We start from the raw sequence: 17074 nt of genomic DNA on the forward strand, positions 1-17074 counted from the left end.
ATCTAGGTGTCTGGTTAGACTGTAAGCTCTCCTTCCAGACTCACATTAAGCATCTCCAATCCTACCAATCCTTGACTTCGGCGATGTTATTTACTAAATAGCCTCCAACACTCTACTCAGCAAATTGGATGCAGTCTACCACAGTGCCATCCGTTTTGTCACCAAAGCCCCATATACCACCCACCACTGCAACCTGTAGGCTCTCGTTGGCTGGCCCTCGCTTCAAACTCGTCGCCAAACCCACTGGCTCCAGGTCATCTATAAAAGTCTTTGCTAGGTAAAGCCCCGCCTCAGCTCACTGGTCACCATGGCAGCAACCACCCGTAGCACGCGCTCCAGCAGGTATATTTCACTGGTCACCCCCAAAGCCAACACTTCCTTTGGCCGCCTTTCCTTACAGTTCTCTGCTGCCAATGACTGGAACGAATTGCAAAAATAAGTGAAGCTGGAGATCCATATTTGCCTCACTAACTTTAAGCACCAGCTGTCAGAGCAGCTCACAGATCACTGCACCTGTACATAGCCCATCCAACTACCTCATCCCCATACTGTTTTTTTTGCTCCTTTGCGCCCCAGTATCTCTACTTGCACATTCATCTTCTGCACATCTATCACTCCAGTGTCTAATTGCTAAATTGTAATTATTTCACCACTATGGCCTATTTATTGCCTTACCTCATTTGCACACTCTGTATATATACTTTTTTTTCTCTATTGTGTTATTGACTAGATTTATTCCATGTGTAACTCTGTTTTTTGTGTCGCACTACTTTGCTTTATCTTGGCCAGGTTGCAGTTGTGAATGAGAACTTGTTCTCAACTAGCCTACCTGATTAAATTAAGGTGAAATAAAAATACAATAAAACACCCTGGGTTGCATTAAAGTCACTCAATAGTTGCATGATAAGCCTTGCAGAGTAAACGGTCTATGAAAAATGTAGTTGCAGATGGTGTGCTCTAACTATGGTGGCAGAGATGGTCATCTTTGGTGCATAGCCACAAGTCACCACCCTGTTGTGACATGAATCAGAATCATGTTCAGAGAAACCTTTGGAGGTACTACACAAACTAAATATTCAGGTTTCAAAATGTTCTGTTTCCTTGCCTATTGAACACAACCTAGCACACCAAAAAACGTGCACTATTTAAGAAAAAAGTTAATGGAGGACCTTAAAGAGCGACTGACCCTAAAAGCAACTTCTTCTGGGAGTCCCATATGGCTGCGCACAATTGGCCCAGCGTCGTCTGGGTTAGAGGAGGCTTTACTTGGCTCATCGCGCTCTAGCAACTTCTTGTGGCAGGCCAGGCGCCTGCAAGCTGACTTCGGTCGTCAGTTGAACAGTGTTTCCTCCGACACATTGGTGCGGCTGGCTTCTGGGATAAGCGGGCAGGTGTTAAGGAGCGTGGTTTGGCGTTCCATGTTTTGGAGGACGCATGACTCGATCTTCGCCTTTCCCCGAGCCTGTTGCAGCGATGAGACAAGATCGCAATTGGATATGACTGAATTGGGGAGAAATTGGGGGGGTAAAAAAAAATATGGCCTAGGTAGCATCGATATGAGTCAAACATTTATTCTAGTGTCAAAATGTACTTCTAAGTGTATTGGTCCAAAACTGATATTTGCAAGACGATAAAAAAATACATAAAAATGACGTGTTAATCTTTATTCCGTGACAACAGTTTTCCGTGGGTTGGGTTTATTTTAATCCTGTCCACAAGCTAGCACCCAAGTAATCATCAATTCGGAGCACAGCTCCACACTACCTGATCATAATGCCTATGGGCTAGTCAGGGACATTTACATTTATTTAACTAGGCAAGTCAGTTAAGAACAAATTCTTATTTACAATGACGGCCTACCCCGGCCAAACCCGGACGACGCTGGACCAATTGTGTACCGCCCTATGGGACTCCCAATCACAGCCGTATGCGATACAGGATGTGTACATGGGACAATCTCTAATTTTCAATGATTTAAAAACTTCAACTTCTTTTAACTAGGCAAGTCAGTTAAGAATACATTATTTTCAATGACAGCCTAGGAACGGTGGGTTAACTGCCTTGTTCAGGGGCAGAACGACAGATTTTCACCTTGTCAGCTCTGGGGATCCAATTTTGCAACCTTACAGTTAACTAGTTCAACGCAATAACGACCTGCCTCTCTCGTTGCACTCCACAAGGAGACTGCCTGTTACGCGAATGCAGTAAGCCAAGGTAAGTTGCTAGCTAGCATTAAACTTATCTTATAAAAAACAATCACTAGTTAACTACACATGGTTGATATTACTAAATATTATCTAGCGTGTCCTGCGTTGCATATAATCTGACTGAGCATACAAGTATCTGACTGAGCGGTGGTAGACAGAAGCAGGCGCGTAAACATTCATTCAAACAGCACTTTTGTGCGTTTTGCCAGCAGCTCTTCGTTGTGCGTCAAGCATTACACTGTTTATGACTTCAAGCCTATCAACTCCCGAGATGAGGCTGGGGTAACCGAAGTGAAATGGCTAGCTAGTTAGCGCGCGCTAATAGCATTTCAAACGTCACTCGCTCTGAGCCTTCTAGTAGTTGTTCCCCTTGCTCTGCATGGGTAACGATGCTTCGATGGTGGCTGTTGTCGTTGTGTTGCTGGTTCAAGCCCAGGGAGGAGCGAGGAGAGGGACGGAAGCTATACTGTTACACTGGCAATACTAAAGTGCCTATAAGAACATCTAATAGTCAAAGGTTAATGAAATACAAATGGTAGAGGGAAATAGTCCTATAATTCCTATAATAACTACAACCTAAAACGTCTTACCTGGGAATATTGAATACTCATGTTAAAAGGAACCACCAGCTTTCATATGTTCTCATGTTCTGAGCAAGGAACTGAAACGTTCGCTTTCTTACATAGCACATATTGCACTTTTACTTTCTTCTCCAACACTTTGTTTTTGCATTATTTAAACCAAATTTAACATGTTTCATTATTTACTTGAGGCTAAATTGATTTTATTTATTGATATTAAGTTAAAATAAGTGTTTGTTCAGTATTGTTGTAATTGTCATTATTACAAATTATTATTATTTATTTATTTATTATTATGAATATTATTATTATTATTATTATTTTTAAATCGGCCGATTAAATCGGTATCAACTTTTTTGGTCCTCCAATAATCGGTATCGGCGTTGAAAAATCATAATCGGTCGATATCTAGTCCCTACTATTCCCAGAGATAGACTATCCAAAGTCAAACCAACTTTGCCAAGGTAGCACACCAGCCGGCTGAAGCTAATTGGCTAACTCTTCCCATCTGCGAACACACAAGAGACACCTACATCAAACCAGACCGCGAAACCAACTCCCGTTTGAATTCAGTCATGGAAACTAGCATTTCTTAATGAACCAAGTCTAAAACAAGGGAAAATTAGGAAGTGTAATAGCCCTTTAAGACCAAAGATCTATGAAATGTTTAGATAGAATCCAGTTGAACCAGTCTGTAACAAGTGGGTCTGAGGCAGCAGTAATGGAAAGGACTTGGTGCTATAGAAACCAAGAGAGAACGTGACAGAGAATATGGGGATTCCTGGTAATGCTCCTTAATTACAGGACCTAACTTTTCCAATGGAAAAAGTAAATGAAGTAAAGGACAGGTAAACTGTCAAGTTTCACACCCTTCTACCATAATGAACGAGAACCCAAAGAATTGGTCTTCTCTCCAAGAATGAATGAAAGGGAGTGTAAATAATGAAACTGATTCCCCTCACAACAGAGGAGAACAAAGCTTGTTAGTGTGCTTATGTACACGATTTTGAAGTTTTGAAAACTTAAGAGTGTATGCATCAATAGTACACCTGGACTTTTGGTTTATTTTTAAAATAATTCAGTGCCTAACTAGTCCTGGGCCTAGAAAGAATATACAATAGTGATGAAGGACATGCTCCTACAGAAAGTATGATCAGCTTAGCCTATAATAATAATACACTAAACCAGATTTGGCACATCTTACAGTAGCCTACAATTAGAAAATTATAACTCAATTGATTAAACAATTTCAATATGACTGAAATATGTATTCTAATATCTATCTTACAATATAGTAATCTCGGTTTTCATTTGAAACCTGTTTTGTCATTGCTTCGCTTGTTTGTTTGTAGCATTGCACATTTTGTAGACTATTTTTATTAAACTATGAAGTTAACGGCAGTCAGAGAAACACTGTGTTTATCTGAGATGGTGTGTAACGTTATGCGGGAGGGCAAAAGATATTGACACTTTAGCTGTTCTACAAGTGGTCTGAAGCAGTAGTTAGATACAAGTGTTTTCAAATGGAAGTTAGTAATGATGGTTTTGTGAAACAGCTGAGATTTAACGATGCTCCTACGAAATTTCTAACGAACTTAGCCTTAAGATGCTTTTGGGAAACCCAACCCTGGAGGCATGCAGGCTTTTCCCCTCTCATTCAATCAGGTTAATTGGTGTCAAATCATTTCAATTGGAAATTGTCCCTCAGAAGTAGGAAAATGTTCTGGGTTTGTGGCTTTCCAAGATCTCAGTCATAACATGACCATGGTCTTGTTGGGTATGCTTACATTTAAGTTCTATTCACGTTCAAAAAAAAAAAGTATATAAAAAAAAAAGAAATCAGCCTACAAAGAGCCAAGCCCAATGTTTTCACCACATTAAGTCTGTGCCATCTCTAACATGTGATCCAGAAGAACTAAAGAGGACGCAGGTTTGAGGAGTGTCAGAGCATAGAGAATCGATTGAGCAACAAGGATTATGGGACTGCCAAATCTGTCCATGAACCACTTGCCACAGTCAGTGCCACTCACCTTTTGACCAACCAGTTACTTCTGATCCAAGACTAGAATCCCTGGGTACCAGAACCAGGAGTAAGGGGCTTCTATGGGCACAAATAAAATGCAAAAATAGGTGAAATATTTATATACACAAAGCAGTCATCACTGACCCCCTTGTCACTATAAAATGCAGCATCTCTCTCTAATCCTCTTGGCCAAACTTTTCCTTTTCTTCTTGCCGTTTTTCTCTTTACTGTCCTCCATCTTCCTCGCTCGGATCTCTCTCATCAGGTCAAAGAATACCTGCAAAGACGAGAATAAACACAGTCCATCTACAGATATGGCACCATGTTACTATGTAACATCCAAGACAACCTTCTCTGCAGTTTGTGACTGCAGAGGAGCTGAGCCCTGGTTGATAGATGCAACCCATCTGGCTCACCTTGTCCACATTGGCACGGGTTTTGGCAGAGGTCTCCACGTAGCACACGCCCCACTGTTCAGCACGCGTCTTGGCCTCTTCTGCGCTGACCTGCCTCCGGTCCTCCAAGTCAGACTTGTTCCCCACCAGGAGGAAGGGTGCACTCTCATCCTCCTTCACCCGCAAGATCTGCTCCCTGCAGAGCAGAGCCATTAGATGACAGTGGAGCTATGACATGTAACAACTATGGGACTATGATATGTAACTACATGGAGTTGTTATGCTGCTCAACCTGAAGTCTGCTGTAGCTGCAAACGACTCTGCCTCAGTGATGGAAAAGACACAGAGGAAGCCCTCCCCACTGCGGAAGTAGTTGTCCCGGATGGCAGCATAGTCCTCTTGTCCCGCAGTGTCCAGGATGTCTATCTGGACCTCCTCCCCATCCAGAACTACCTTTTTCCTATAGCTGTCCGCTTTGGTTGGTTCATAGTCCTCAACAAACTAAGGGGGTAGCATCAGACAATAAATTACTACCAAGTGAGGTCATGCACACAATTGCAAAATTGGGGAAATGAGATCAGCCTAGATCAAGGCCGGCCAAAATTATGTTTGGTTTAGACCACCAGAAGGTTCCAGGAATGTATAGATTTTTTTGTCAACTGAATGTGCCGCTTAGTTCATGGAGGTTGCTCATGTCCACCAAAGAGGTTCGTACAAAGAGCGGTTCCTGTTATTTTCATACAAATTTGGCTTTAACTTTGAATGGTTGAGACGCTCAGGAACATGCATGTTTCTTTTGGGGGGTGGGGGGGGGGGTGGGGGGTGTCTCTACAGCACTCACCGATGGCGTAGGAGACATAAGGAACTTGAGTCCTGAACATCCCAAAACATTTCACTTACCAATGAAAATAGTTACAGCATTACCATATTCAAGTCATTTGCCATTTTCTAATTAGCCTTAAGAACGTAGAAATATGGCTGCAGTTTGTGCTAAAGTAGTTAAAGGCAATAAAAAGAAAAATGTAATTGTGCTTATATCAGCCTAGAACTTCCACATCGGTGCATCCCTAATGCAAACATCTAAAATCAGAGAATGTAGAAATGATAATGGACCAATTAAGTCAAAAGTTTAGACAACTCTTCAGGGTTTGTATTTTTACTATTTTCTACATTATAGAATAAAGCTCTGACGAAGGCCGTGAGGCCGATACGTAAGCTTATTAAAGATCAGTGATACTATCAAGAGCAGTGTGCGGTTTCCCATTTCTTTCAGAATAATAGTGAAGACATCAAAATTATGAAATAAAGTGTTAAACAAATCTAAATATATACAGTTAGTCGGAAGTTTACCTTAGCCAAATACAGTTAAACTCAGTTCCACAATTCCTGACAATAGTAGTAAAAATTCCCTGTCTTAGGATCACCACTTTAATTTAAGAACGTGATATGTCAGAATAAGATCAAAGATAATTTATTTCAGCTTTTATTTATTTCATCACATTCCCAGTGGGTCAGAAGTTTACATACTAATTGAGTGTATTTGGTAGCATTGCCTTTAAATCGTTTAACTTGGGTCAAACGTTTCGGGTAGCCTTCCACAAGCTTCCCACAATAAGTTGGGTGAATTTTGGCCCATTCCTCCTGACAGAGCTGGTGTAACTGAGTCAGGTTTGTAGGCCTCCTTGCTAACAAAAGCTTTTTCAGTTCTGCCCACAAATGTTCTATAGGATTGAGGTCAGGGCTTTGTGATGGCCCCTCCAATACCTTGACTTTGTTGTCCTTAAGCCATTGTGCCACAACTTTGGAAGTATGCTTGGGGGTCATTGTCCATTTGGAAGACCCATTTGCAACCAAGCTTTAACTTCCTGACTGATGTCTTGAGATGTTGCTTCAATATATCCACAATTTTCCTACCTCATGATGCCATCAATTTTGTGAAGTGCACCAGTCCCTCCTGCAGCAAAGCACCCCCACAACATGATGCTGCCACCCCCGTGCTTCCCGGTTGGGATGGTGTTCTTCGGCTTGCAAGCATCCCCTTTTTCCTCCAAACATAACGATGGTCATTATGACCAAACAGTTCTATTTTTGTTTCATCAGACCAGAGGACATTTCTCCAAAAAGTACGATCTTTGTCCCCATGTGCAGTTGCAAACCGCAGCCTGGCTTTTTTATAATCGTTTTGGAGCAGTGGTTTCTTCCTTACTGAGCGGCCTTTCAGGATATGTAGATTTACTCTGGATATAGATACATTTGTACCGGTTCCTCCAGAATCTTCAAAGTCCTTTGCTGCTGTTCTGGGATTGATTTGCACATTTCGCACCAAAGTACGTTCATCTCTAGGAGACAGCACGTGAATTCTTCCTGAGTGGTATGACGGCTGCGTGGTCCCATGGTGTTTATACTTGCGTACTATTGTTTGTACAGATGAATGTGGTACCTTCAGGCGTTTGCAAATTGCTCCCAAGGATGAACCAGACTTGTAGAAGTCCACTTTTTTTCCCCTGAGGTCTTGGTTGATTTCTTTCGATTTTCCCATGATGGCAAGCAAAGAGGCACTGAGTTTGACAGTAGACCTTGAAATACATCCACAGGTACACCTCCAATTGACTCAAATGATGTCAATTAGCTGATCAGAAGCTTCTAAAGTCATGACATTTTCTGTGATTTTCCGAGCTGTTTGAAAGGCAGTCAACTTAGTGAAACTTCTGACCCACTTGAATTGTGATAGTGAATTATAAGTTAAATAATCTGTTTACAATTGTTGGAAAAATTACTTGTGTCATGCACAAAGTAGAAGTCCTAACCGACTTGCCAAAACTATAGTTTGTTAACAAGAAATTTGTGGAGTGGTTGAAAATTGAATTAATGACTCCAACCTAAGTGTATGTAAACTTCCGACTTCAACTGTGTATTTGAGATTCTTCAAAGTAGCCACCCTTTGCCTTGATGACAGCTTTGCACACTCTTGGTATTGTCTCAACCAGCTTCACCTGAAATGCATTTCAGTTAACAGGTGTGCCTCGTTAAAAGTTTATATATTTGAGCCAATCAGTTGTGTTGGTAGGGTTGGTATACAGAAGATAACCCTATTTGGTAAAAGACCAAGTCCATATTATGGCAAGAACAGCTCAAATAAGCAAAGAGAAACGACAGTCCATTACTAAGACATGAAGGCCAGTCAATACGGAACATTTCAAGAACTTTGCCACTGTATTTGAAGACTTTCAAAAACCATTAAGCGCTATGATGAAACTAGCTCTCATGGGGACCACCACAGGAAAGGAAGAACGTGTTACCTCTAAAGCAGAGTATAACTTCAATATAGTTACCAGCCTCAGAAAAAGCAGACCAACTCAAATGCTTCATAGGACCGGCCTCCTGGTTAGAATTTCGGAGGTGTGCACACCACCCACCGCTTCAAAGTATATTACTCGCCAATGTCCAGTCTCTAGACAACAAGGTAGACGAAATTAGGGCAAATGTTGCTTTCCAGAGACATCCTGGATTGTAACATACTGTTTCACGGAAACATGGTTCTCTCAGGAAATGTCAGAGTTGGTACAGCCACCGGGATACTTTATGCATCACACCAATAGAAATAAGTAGGTAGGTGTTGACTTTGGGGATGACCAGTGAGATATACCTGCTGGAGCACGTGCTACGGGTGGGTGTTGTGATCGTGACCAGTGAGCTGAGATAAGGTGGAGCTTTACCTAGCAAAGACTTATAGATGACCTGGAGCCAGTGGGTCTGGCGACGAATATGCAGCGAGGGCCAGCCGACGAGAGCATACAGGTCACAATGGTGGGTAGTATATGGGGCTGTTAGGAATATTATGAATAAATGACTTAACAATATTCTAATTTTAAATGGAACTGTAACCAAGTAAACTTATACTCTGTTTTATTATATCTGATTAACAATATGAGTTCATAAGAAGGGATTGTGTGACACAGACAAGGAGTAATTAAATATAACGAACACCATTCCATACTAGTCTGGAGAGGAGTGGGTTAAGTAAGCAGATAGGGTCGTTAACCTATGGTTGAACCGACGAAACTGAGCTCTGGGGTGTTTTAGATAAGGCAGTGAGTGCATTCCTGGGTTCTCTGTTAATTAGAACTGTCGTCTAAGTGGTGATCGATGATGGTGAGGGGTCAAGAGTTAATTCAGTTATGTTGTGTGACCTGTGAGTGTGTTAGTGAGTTGGAATGAACTTTTAAACGACCTTAATTCTAGGTCGGGAGGAGGAGATTCATTCTAGAAGCAATGAAATGACATCATGTTATTGTATATAAACTGTTGCTCGTGGTAACGCGCTCCGAGAAGAAATTCTGTTACCTATTATTGATAAGACTGGTCTCCGTCTATTTTATGCAAACAAGAATCTTACAAATTCTCATAAAATAGATTAAGGGAATTCAATTAATGAAAACATATTGGAATAATTAAATTACAGTAACAGGGGCTTTGGTGACAAAACGGATGGCACTGATAGACTACATCCAATTTGCTGAGTAGAGTGTTGGAGGCTATTTTGTAAATGACATCGAAGTCGAAGATATGTTTGGCGGCTTGAGTGGAGGCGGCTTTGTTACGAAATAGGAAGCCGATTCTAGATTTCATTTTGGATGGAGATGTTTAATAGAGTCTGAAAGGAGAGTTTACAATAGCCAGACACCTAGGTATTTGTAGTTGTCCACATATTCTAAGTCAGAACCGTCCAGAGTAGCGATGCTAGTCGGGCGGGCGGGTGCGGGCAGCAATTGTTTGAAAAGCATGAATTGAGTTTTAGTAGCGTTTAAGAGCAGTTGGAGGCCACGGAAGGAGTGTTGTATGGCATTGAAGCTCGTTTGTTGGTTTGTTACAGTGTCCAAAGAAGGGCCAGATGTATACAGAATGGTGCCGTCTGCATAGAGGTGGATCAGGGAACCTCCCGCAGCAAGAGCGACATCATTGAGGCTGAAGAAATTTGGCTTGCCATCTAAAACCCACAAACTTTTACAGGTGAACAATTGAGAGCATACTGTCGGGCTGTATCACCGCCTGGCACGGCAACTGCACCTCCCACAACCGCCAGGCTCTCCAGAGGGTGGTGCGGTCTGCATAACGCATCACCGGGGGCAAACTACCTGCCCTCCATGACACCTACAGCACCCAATTACAAGGAAGGCCAAAAAGATCAAGGAAAACAACCACCCAAGCCACTGCCTGTTCACCCCGCTACCATCCAGAAGGCGAGGTCAGTACAGGAGCATCAAAGCTGGGACTGAGAGACTAACAGCCATCACTAACAGAGAGGCTGCTGCCTATAGACTTGAAATCATGACCACTTTACTAAATGGATTTCTAGTCACTTTAATAATGCCACTTTAATAATGTTTACATATCTTGTATTACTCATATCATATGTAAACTACCATTTTTTTAAATGGTTCTTTAAAAAACAAGGACATTTAAGTGACCCCAAACCTTCGCCCATTAAAATAACACCAAATTGATAATAAATACAGTGTAGTCATTGCTAAGGTTTAAATGACTACAGTAGCTGGAAATGGCAGATTTATGGAATATCTACATATGCGTACCGAGGCCCATTATCAGCAACCATCACTCCTGTGTCACAATGGCATGTTGTATTAGCTAATCCAAGTTTATCATTTTAAAAGGCTTATTGATCATTAGAAAGCCCTTTTGCAATTATGTTAGCACAGCTGAAAACTGTTGTTCTGATTAAAGAAGCAATAAAACTGGCCTTTAGACTAGTTGAGCATCTGGAGCATCAGCATTTGTGGGTTCAATGACAGGCTCAAAATGGCCAGAAACAAAGTCCTTTCTTCTGAAACTCGTCAGCCTATTCCAAGTGAGAAATTGCCAAGAAACTGAAGATCGCGTACAACGCTGTACTACTCCATTTCAGAGAACAGCGCAAACTGGCTCTAACCAGAATAGAAAGAGTGGGAGGCCCCTGAGCACAACTGAGCAAGAGGACAAGTACATGAGCGTGTCTAGTTTGAGAAACAAACGCCTCACAAGTAATCAACTGACAGCTTTATTAAATAGTACCAGCAAAACCCCAGTCTCAAGGTCAACAGTGAAGAGACAACTCTGGGATGGATGCTGGCCTTCTAGGCAGAGTTGCAAAGAAAAAGCCATCTCTCAGACTGGCCAATAAAAAGAAAAGACTAAGATGGGCAAAAGAACAGACACTGGACAGAGGAAGATTGGAAAAAAGTGTTATGGACAGACTAATCTAAGTTTGAGATGTTCAGGTCAAAGAACATTTGTGAGATGCAGAAAAAATAAAGATGCTGAAGTGCTTGACGCCATCTGTCAAGCATGGTGGAGGCAATGTGATGGTCTGGGGGTGCTTTGGTGGTGGTAAAGTGGGAGATTTGTACAGGGTAAAAGGGATCTTAAAGGAGGAAGACCATCACCCACTTTGCAATGCCATACACTATGGACGGCACATAATTGGAGCCAATTTCCTGCTACAACACGACAATTACCCAAAGCACAGCTCCAAACTATGCAATAACTATTTAGGGAAGAAGCAGTCAGCTGGTATTCTGTCTATAATGTAAAGGCCAGCACAGTCACCTGATCTCAACCCTACTGAGCTGTTGTGGGAGCAGCTTGACCATATGGTCTGGAAGAAGTGCCCATCAAGCCAATCCAACTTGTGGGAGGCGATTCAGGATGCATGGGGTGAAATCTCTTCAGATTGCCTCATCAAATTGACAACTAGAATGCCAAAGGTCTGCAAAGCTGTAATTGCTGCAAATGGAGGATTCTTCGACAAAAGCAAAGTTTGGAGACAATTATTTCAATTAAAAATCATTATTTATAACCTTGTCAACATCTTGACTATATTTCCTACTCATTTCATCTGTTTTCATGGAAAACCAGGACATTCCTATGTGACCCCAAACTTTTGAACAGTAGTGTATATACTGTATTTTATACCATCTTAAGATAAAATACAGTATATACACTACCGTTCAAAACACTACCGTAAATATACACACACATACTTATTCAATCCCTTTACTTAGATGTGTATATTAGGTGGTTGGAATTGTTAAGATATTACTGTACTGTCGGAACTAGAAGCACAAGCATTTCACTACACTCGTAATAACATCTGCTAACCATGTGTATGTGACCAATAACATTTGATTTGAAGTAACAAGCACATCAACTGTTCAGAGGAGACTGCATGAATCAGGCCTTCATGGAATGCTGTTGTAGCTAGCTGGTTGAGTCTACCTTGAATTTTGAATAAAATCACAGCGTGTCACCAGAAAAGCACCCCCACACCATCACAGCTCCATGTTTCACAGAGGGAAACACACATGCAGAGATCATCCGTTCACCTACTCTGCGCCTCACAAAGACACGGCCGTTGGAACCAAAAATCACAAATTTGTACTCATCAGACCCAAAACATTTCCACTGGTCTAAATGTCCATTGCTCGTGTTTCTTGGCCCAAGCAAGTCTCTTCTTATTGGTGTCCTTTAGTAGTGGTTTCTTTGCAGAAATCCAACCATAAAGGCCTGATTCATGCAGTCTCCTCTGAAAAGTTGATGTTGAGATGTGTCTGTTACTTGAACTCTGTGAAGCATTTATTTGAGCTGCAATCTGAGGTGCAGTTAATAAAATTTACTTAACCTCTGCAGCAGAGGTAACTCTGGGTCTTCCTTTCCTGTGGCAGTCCTCATAAGAGCCAGTTTCATCATGGAGCTTGATGGTTTTTGCGACTGCACTTGAAGAAACTTTAAGTGATTGAAATTTACCAGATTGACTGACCTTCATGTCTTAAAGTAATGATGGACTGTCATTTCTCTTTGCTTATTTGAGTTGTTCTTGTCATATTGGTCTTTTACCAAATAGGGCTATCTTCTGTATACACCCCCTCTGTATACATCTTGTCACAACAACTGATTGGCTCAAACGCATTAAGGAAAGAAAATCCACAAATGAACTAGGCACACCTGTTAATTGAAATACATTCCAGGTGAATAACTCATGAAGCTGTTCGAGAGAATGCCAAGTGTGTGCAAAGATGTCATCAATGCAAAGGCTGGCTACTTTGAAGAAAAATATATTTTGATTTGTTTAACACGTTTTTGGTTACTACATGAATCCATACGTGTTATTTCCAATATTTTATGTCTTCATTAGTATTCTACAATGTAGAAAATAGAAAAATAAAAAACCCTTGAACGAGAAGGTGTGTCCAAACCTTTGACTGGTAGTGTGTATGTATTTTCAATTTTTGTTGGCCCTCGAGCTAAAACGTTTAGCCATCTCTGGCCTCCAAAGTTGGATGTAGGCCATAAACATCTGTTATCCAGAAGAAAAGTAGGCCTTCCAAAACAGCCAACACAACTTCTGACAAATATTGTTTCTTACCTCGTCATACATGAACTGCAGAGTGAGGGCTGACTTCCCCACTCCACCACTGCCCACCATGATCACTTTGTGGAGGGCCAGAGAGTTCTGCCCTTTGGGCTTTGCTGTTGCCATGGTGGTTCACTCCAAGTAAAGAGGGTTTAAGGAGAGCAAGAGGTTCGGGAAGAAACCAGGAGGGGAAAAGGGAGGATCTGAGGGTAAGCCAGATAGGACAGCAACCTCCAACTGCAACTTGAGGCAGATTGAGCTTGTCCCCTAAAATGACAAAATAAATAAAAACAAGACATAACATGATTTGCAGTACATCAAATACATTATTCACACTGCTGCATTGTACACTACCGCCACAAGGGAGTGCTCCCACAAGGAAGTGCTCCCTCACAGCAGTTAAACAACTTGGCTGGATCAGTGAAACTGAGAATTTAGAAATGACTTAAGAGAAATACAGTGCATTCGATAAGTATTCAGACCGTTTTTCCACACGTTGTTACGTTACAGCCTTTCTAAAATTGCTTAAACATTTTTTTCCCTTCAATCTACACACAATACCCCATAATAACAATGCAAAACCAGGTTTTTATTATTTGCACATTTATAAAAATGAAACAGAAATACCTTATTTACATATGAATTCAGACCCGTTGCTATGAGACTAGAAATTGAGCAACGGTGCATCCTGTTTCCATTGATCATCCTTGAGATGTTTCTACAACTTCATTGGAGTCCACCTGTGGTAAATTCAATTGATTGGACATGATTTGGAAAGGCACACACCTGTCTATATAAAAAGGTCCCACAGTTGACAGTGCATGTCAGAGCAAAAACCAAGCCATGGGGTTCGAAGGAATTGTGCGTAGAGCTCTGAGACAGGATTGTGTCGAGGCACAGATCTGTGGAAGTGTACCAAAACATTTCTACAGTATTGAAGGTCCCAAACACAGTGGCCTCCATCATTCTTAAACAGAAGTTTGGAACCACCAAGACTCTTCCTAGAGCTGGCTGCCGGGTCAAACTGAGCAATTGAGGGAGAAGGGCCTTGGTCAGGGAGGTGACCAAGAACCTGATGGTCACTGACAGACCTCATGAGTTCCTCTGTGGAGATGAGAGCATTTCAGAAGGACAACCATCTCTGCACCAATCAAGCCTTTATGGTAGAGTGGTCAGAAGTTAGCCACTCCTCAGTAAAAAGGCACATGACAGCCCACTTGGAGTTTGTCAAAAAGGCATCTAAAGGACTCTGACCTTGAGAAACAACATTCTCTGGTCTGATGAAACCAAGATTGAACTCATTGGCCTCAATGCCAAGCATCACGTCTGGAGGAAACCTGGCACCATCCCTACGGTGAAGCATGGTTGTGGCAGCATCATGCTGTGGGGAAGTTTTTCGAGGGCTGGGAGACTAGTCCGGATTGAGGGAAAGATGAACGGAGCCAAGTAAAGAGAGTTCCTTGATGAAAACCTGCTCCAGAGCACTCAGGACCTCAGACTGGGGTGAAGGTTCTCCTTCCAACTGGACAACGCAGGAGTGACTTCAGGACAAGTCTCTGAATGTCCTTGAGTGGCCCAGCCTGAACCCGGACTTGAACCCGATTGAACATCTCTGGGAAGACCTGAAAATAGCTGTGCAGTGACACTCCCCATCCAACATGAGCTTGAGTGGATCTGCAGAGACTTATGGGAGAAACTCCCCAAATACAGGTGTGCCAAGCTGGTAGCATCATACCCAAGACGAGTCGAGGCTGTAACCTCTGCTAAAGGTGCTTTAAAGTACTGAGTAAAGGGTCCGAATATTTATGTAAAATGTCCTACCTCGTACATTTTTGGTGCAAATGTATTACAATTATCTAAAAACCTGTTTTTGCTTTGTCATTATGAGGTATTGTGTGTAGATATTTTTTTTTTGGGGGGGGGGGGGTACTATTTAATCAATTGTAAAATTTCGCTGTAACGTAACAAAATGTGGTAAGTCAAGAGGTCTGAATACATCCCGAATTCACTGTATGTCCTAATTCCAAACAAGGATTGGTTAGCATTCAGTCCATTCAAAATAAGAAATCGGACGCTGTAAGGGAAGCGAGGGAGAGACAATGTGTCAGGGAAAAAAGGGTATTAGGTAGGCTACAGTGGAATTGTAAGTGAAATGAAGTGCTGTATGGTGTTTTTGACTAGGAAACCATCGTAGCTAGCCAGTTCATGTTAGCTAGTTTTGCTGACGCTAAGCAAGCTAGCGTTACCTGGCTACGCTAGTTACTGTAGTTAGCTACATAAAACTAGCTAGTTTCGCATACTAAAACAACGAGGTGTACTGTAGCTAACTAGCTAACGTGATGTGCAAAACGACAAACTCAAGCTAGCTGGCTAGCTACTTAAGCCAGATGACTAACGTCAGTTAACTTGATCTTCGAAGTGCGGTAGAAGGTTGGGCTTAGCTAGCATGTATTGGAAATAACCTTACCTTGGGACACTATGGGCGATACAGGCTACAAAAATGACAGCTGCAAGCTGGTTTGAAGAAATCGTTTACTTCCCCTCTTCTCGCGATCCTAGCAACAAGAGAAGAGCTTGTCAAGTCTTCTTCTTTGTTACCTACTTCTTCTTCTATGATATCATGGCGGTCCGCAATCAATCGTTAAGTCATGCCGCCACCTACTGTGCTGGAATGTAAGATTAATCATGAGCTGCCCAATTCTGTACAACCATGAAAATAAAAATAAAAACCAAATAATTCCTTAACTTCTACCACACCCTCCCCCCTCCCATTAAACACTCCACCCGTAGGATTGTAAAGCATGTCAACAACCATTTCAACAGGAACATCTGTTACTCCCAATATTTATTTAGCTGTGTCTGCAATAACCTTCAACCTGGAATTTCTGCTTTCCACAACCCAAATCGTATTGATAACCTTACCAATAAAAGCTATGAACTCAACTTTATTCATTATCAAAGTGTCCTTTGACACTGCACATTCATGAGCCTCGGAGCTCCATAAATCCACACTGTAGTTCTACCAATCTGTTTTACGGCCTCTGCATACGATACCTCATGACTGATCTTATATCTCTGAGCCTCTCTCTGTACCTGGCATCCACCAAATGCTGCACTGTGTTCTCCCCCACAATTACAGCACTGAACCTTCACATTGCTTCCACAGTCACCGTAATCATGTTCCCCTCCACACTACCTCTTTCTCTACGGCATTAGTTAGATGGACAGAGTGTGAGCCCCTGTGGTCTCATCAAACACCATGACAACTTTCCACTCCGACACCTCATTAATCTTGCTTCCTACCTTGGCCCTCTTTGTGCTTTTTTAACTAGACGCTCAACTGCTTTCTGTATCTTGATCCCTCTTCTTCCTGGCTTTCCACTTTCCACTCAAGGACCATTCCGGTCCTTGACCCTCATCCTCCTGCACCATACCATCCGTACTGACACCCATATTGTTCG

At 42.0% G+C, this 17074-nt stretch overlaps 1 protein-coding gene across 2 annotated transcripts; it reads right to left on the reverse strand.

Annotated features, from left to right (window-relative positions):
- Window positions 1–4637: 4637 nt before the first annotated feature.
- Window positions 4638–16196, reverse strand: LOC139367128 (ras-related protein Ral-A). 2 transcript variants are annotated; one of them, XM_071105191.1, is made up of 6 exons: window positions 16081–16196; window positions 13626–13880; window positions 5499–5707; window positions 5228–5402; window positions 5025–5088; window positions 4638–4889 (listed from the first exon to the last, which is right to left on the reverse strand). In XM_071105191.1, exons 2-6 carry the CDS (start codon window positions 13737–13739, stop codon window positions 4834–4836), a joined length of 618 nt encoding a protein of 205 aa, XP_070961292.1. In that variant the 5' UTR covers window positions 13740–13880; window positions 16081–16196; the 3' UTR covers window positions 4638–4833. The 2 variants fall into 2 exon arrangements, with proteins under 2 accessions (XP_070961292.1, XP_070961290.1); XM_071105189.1 differs by having other exon boundaries at window positions 4793–5088.
- Window positions 16197–17074: the final 878 nt, after the last annotated feature.

This window comes from Oncorhynchus clarkii, chromosome 15, assembly GCF_045791955.1.
Source record: "Oncorhynchus clarkii lewisi isolate Uvic-CL-2024 chromosome 15, UVic_Ocla_1.0, whole genome shotgun sequence".
In the NCBI taxonomy this organism is placed as follows: domain Eukaryota; kingdom Metazoa; phylum Chordata; class Actinopteri; order Salmoniformes; family Salmonidae; genus Oncorhynchus; species Oncorhynchus clarkii.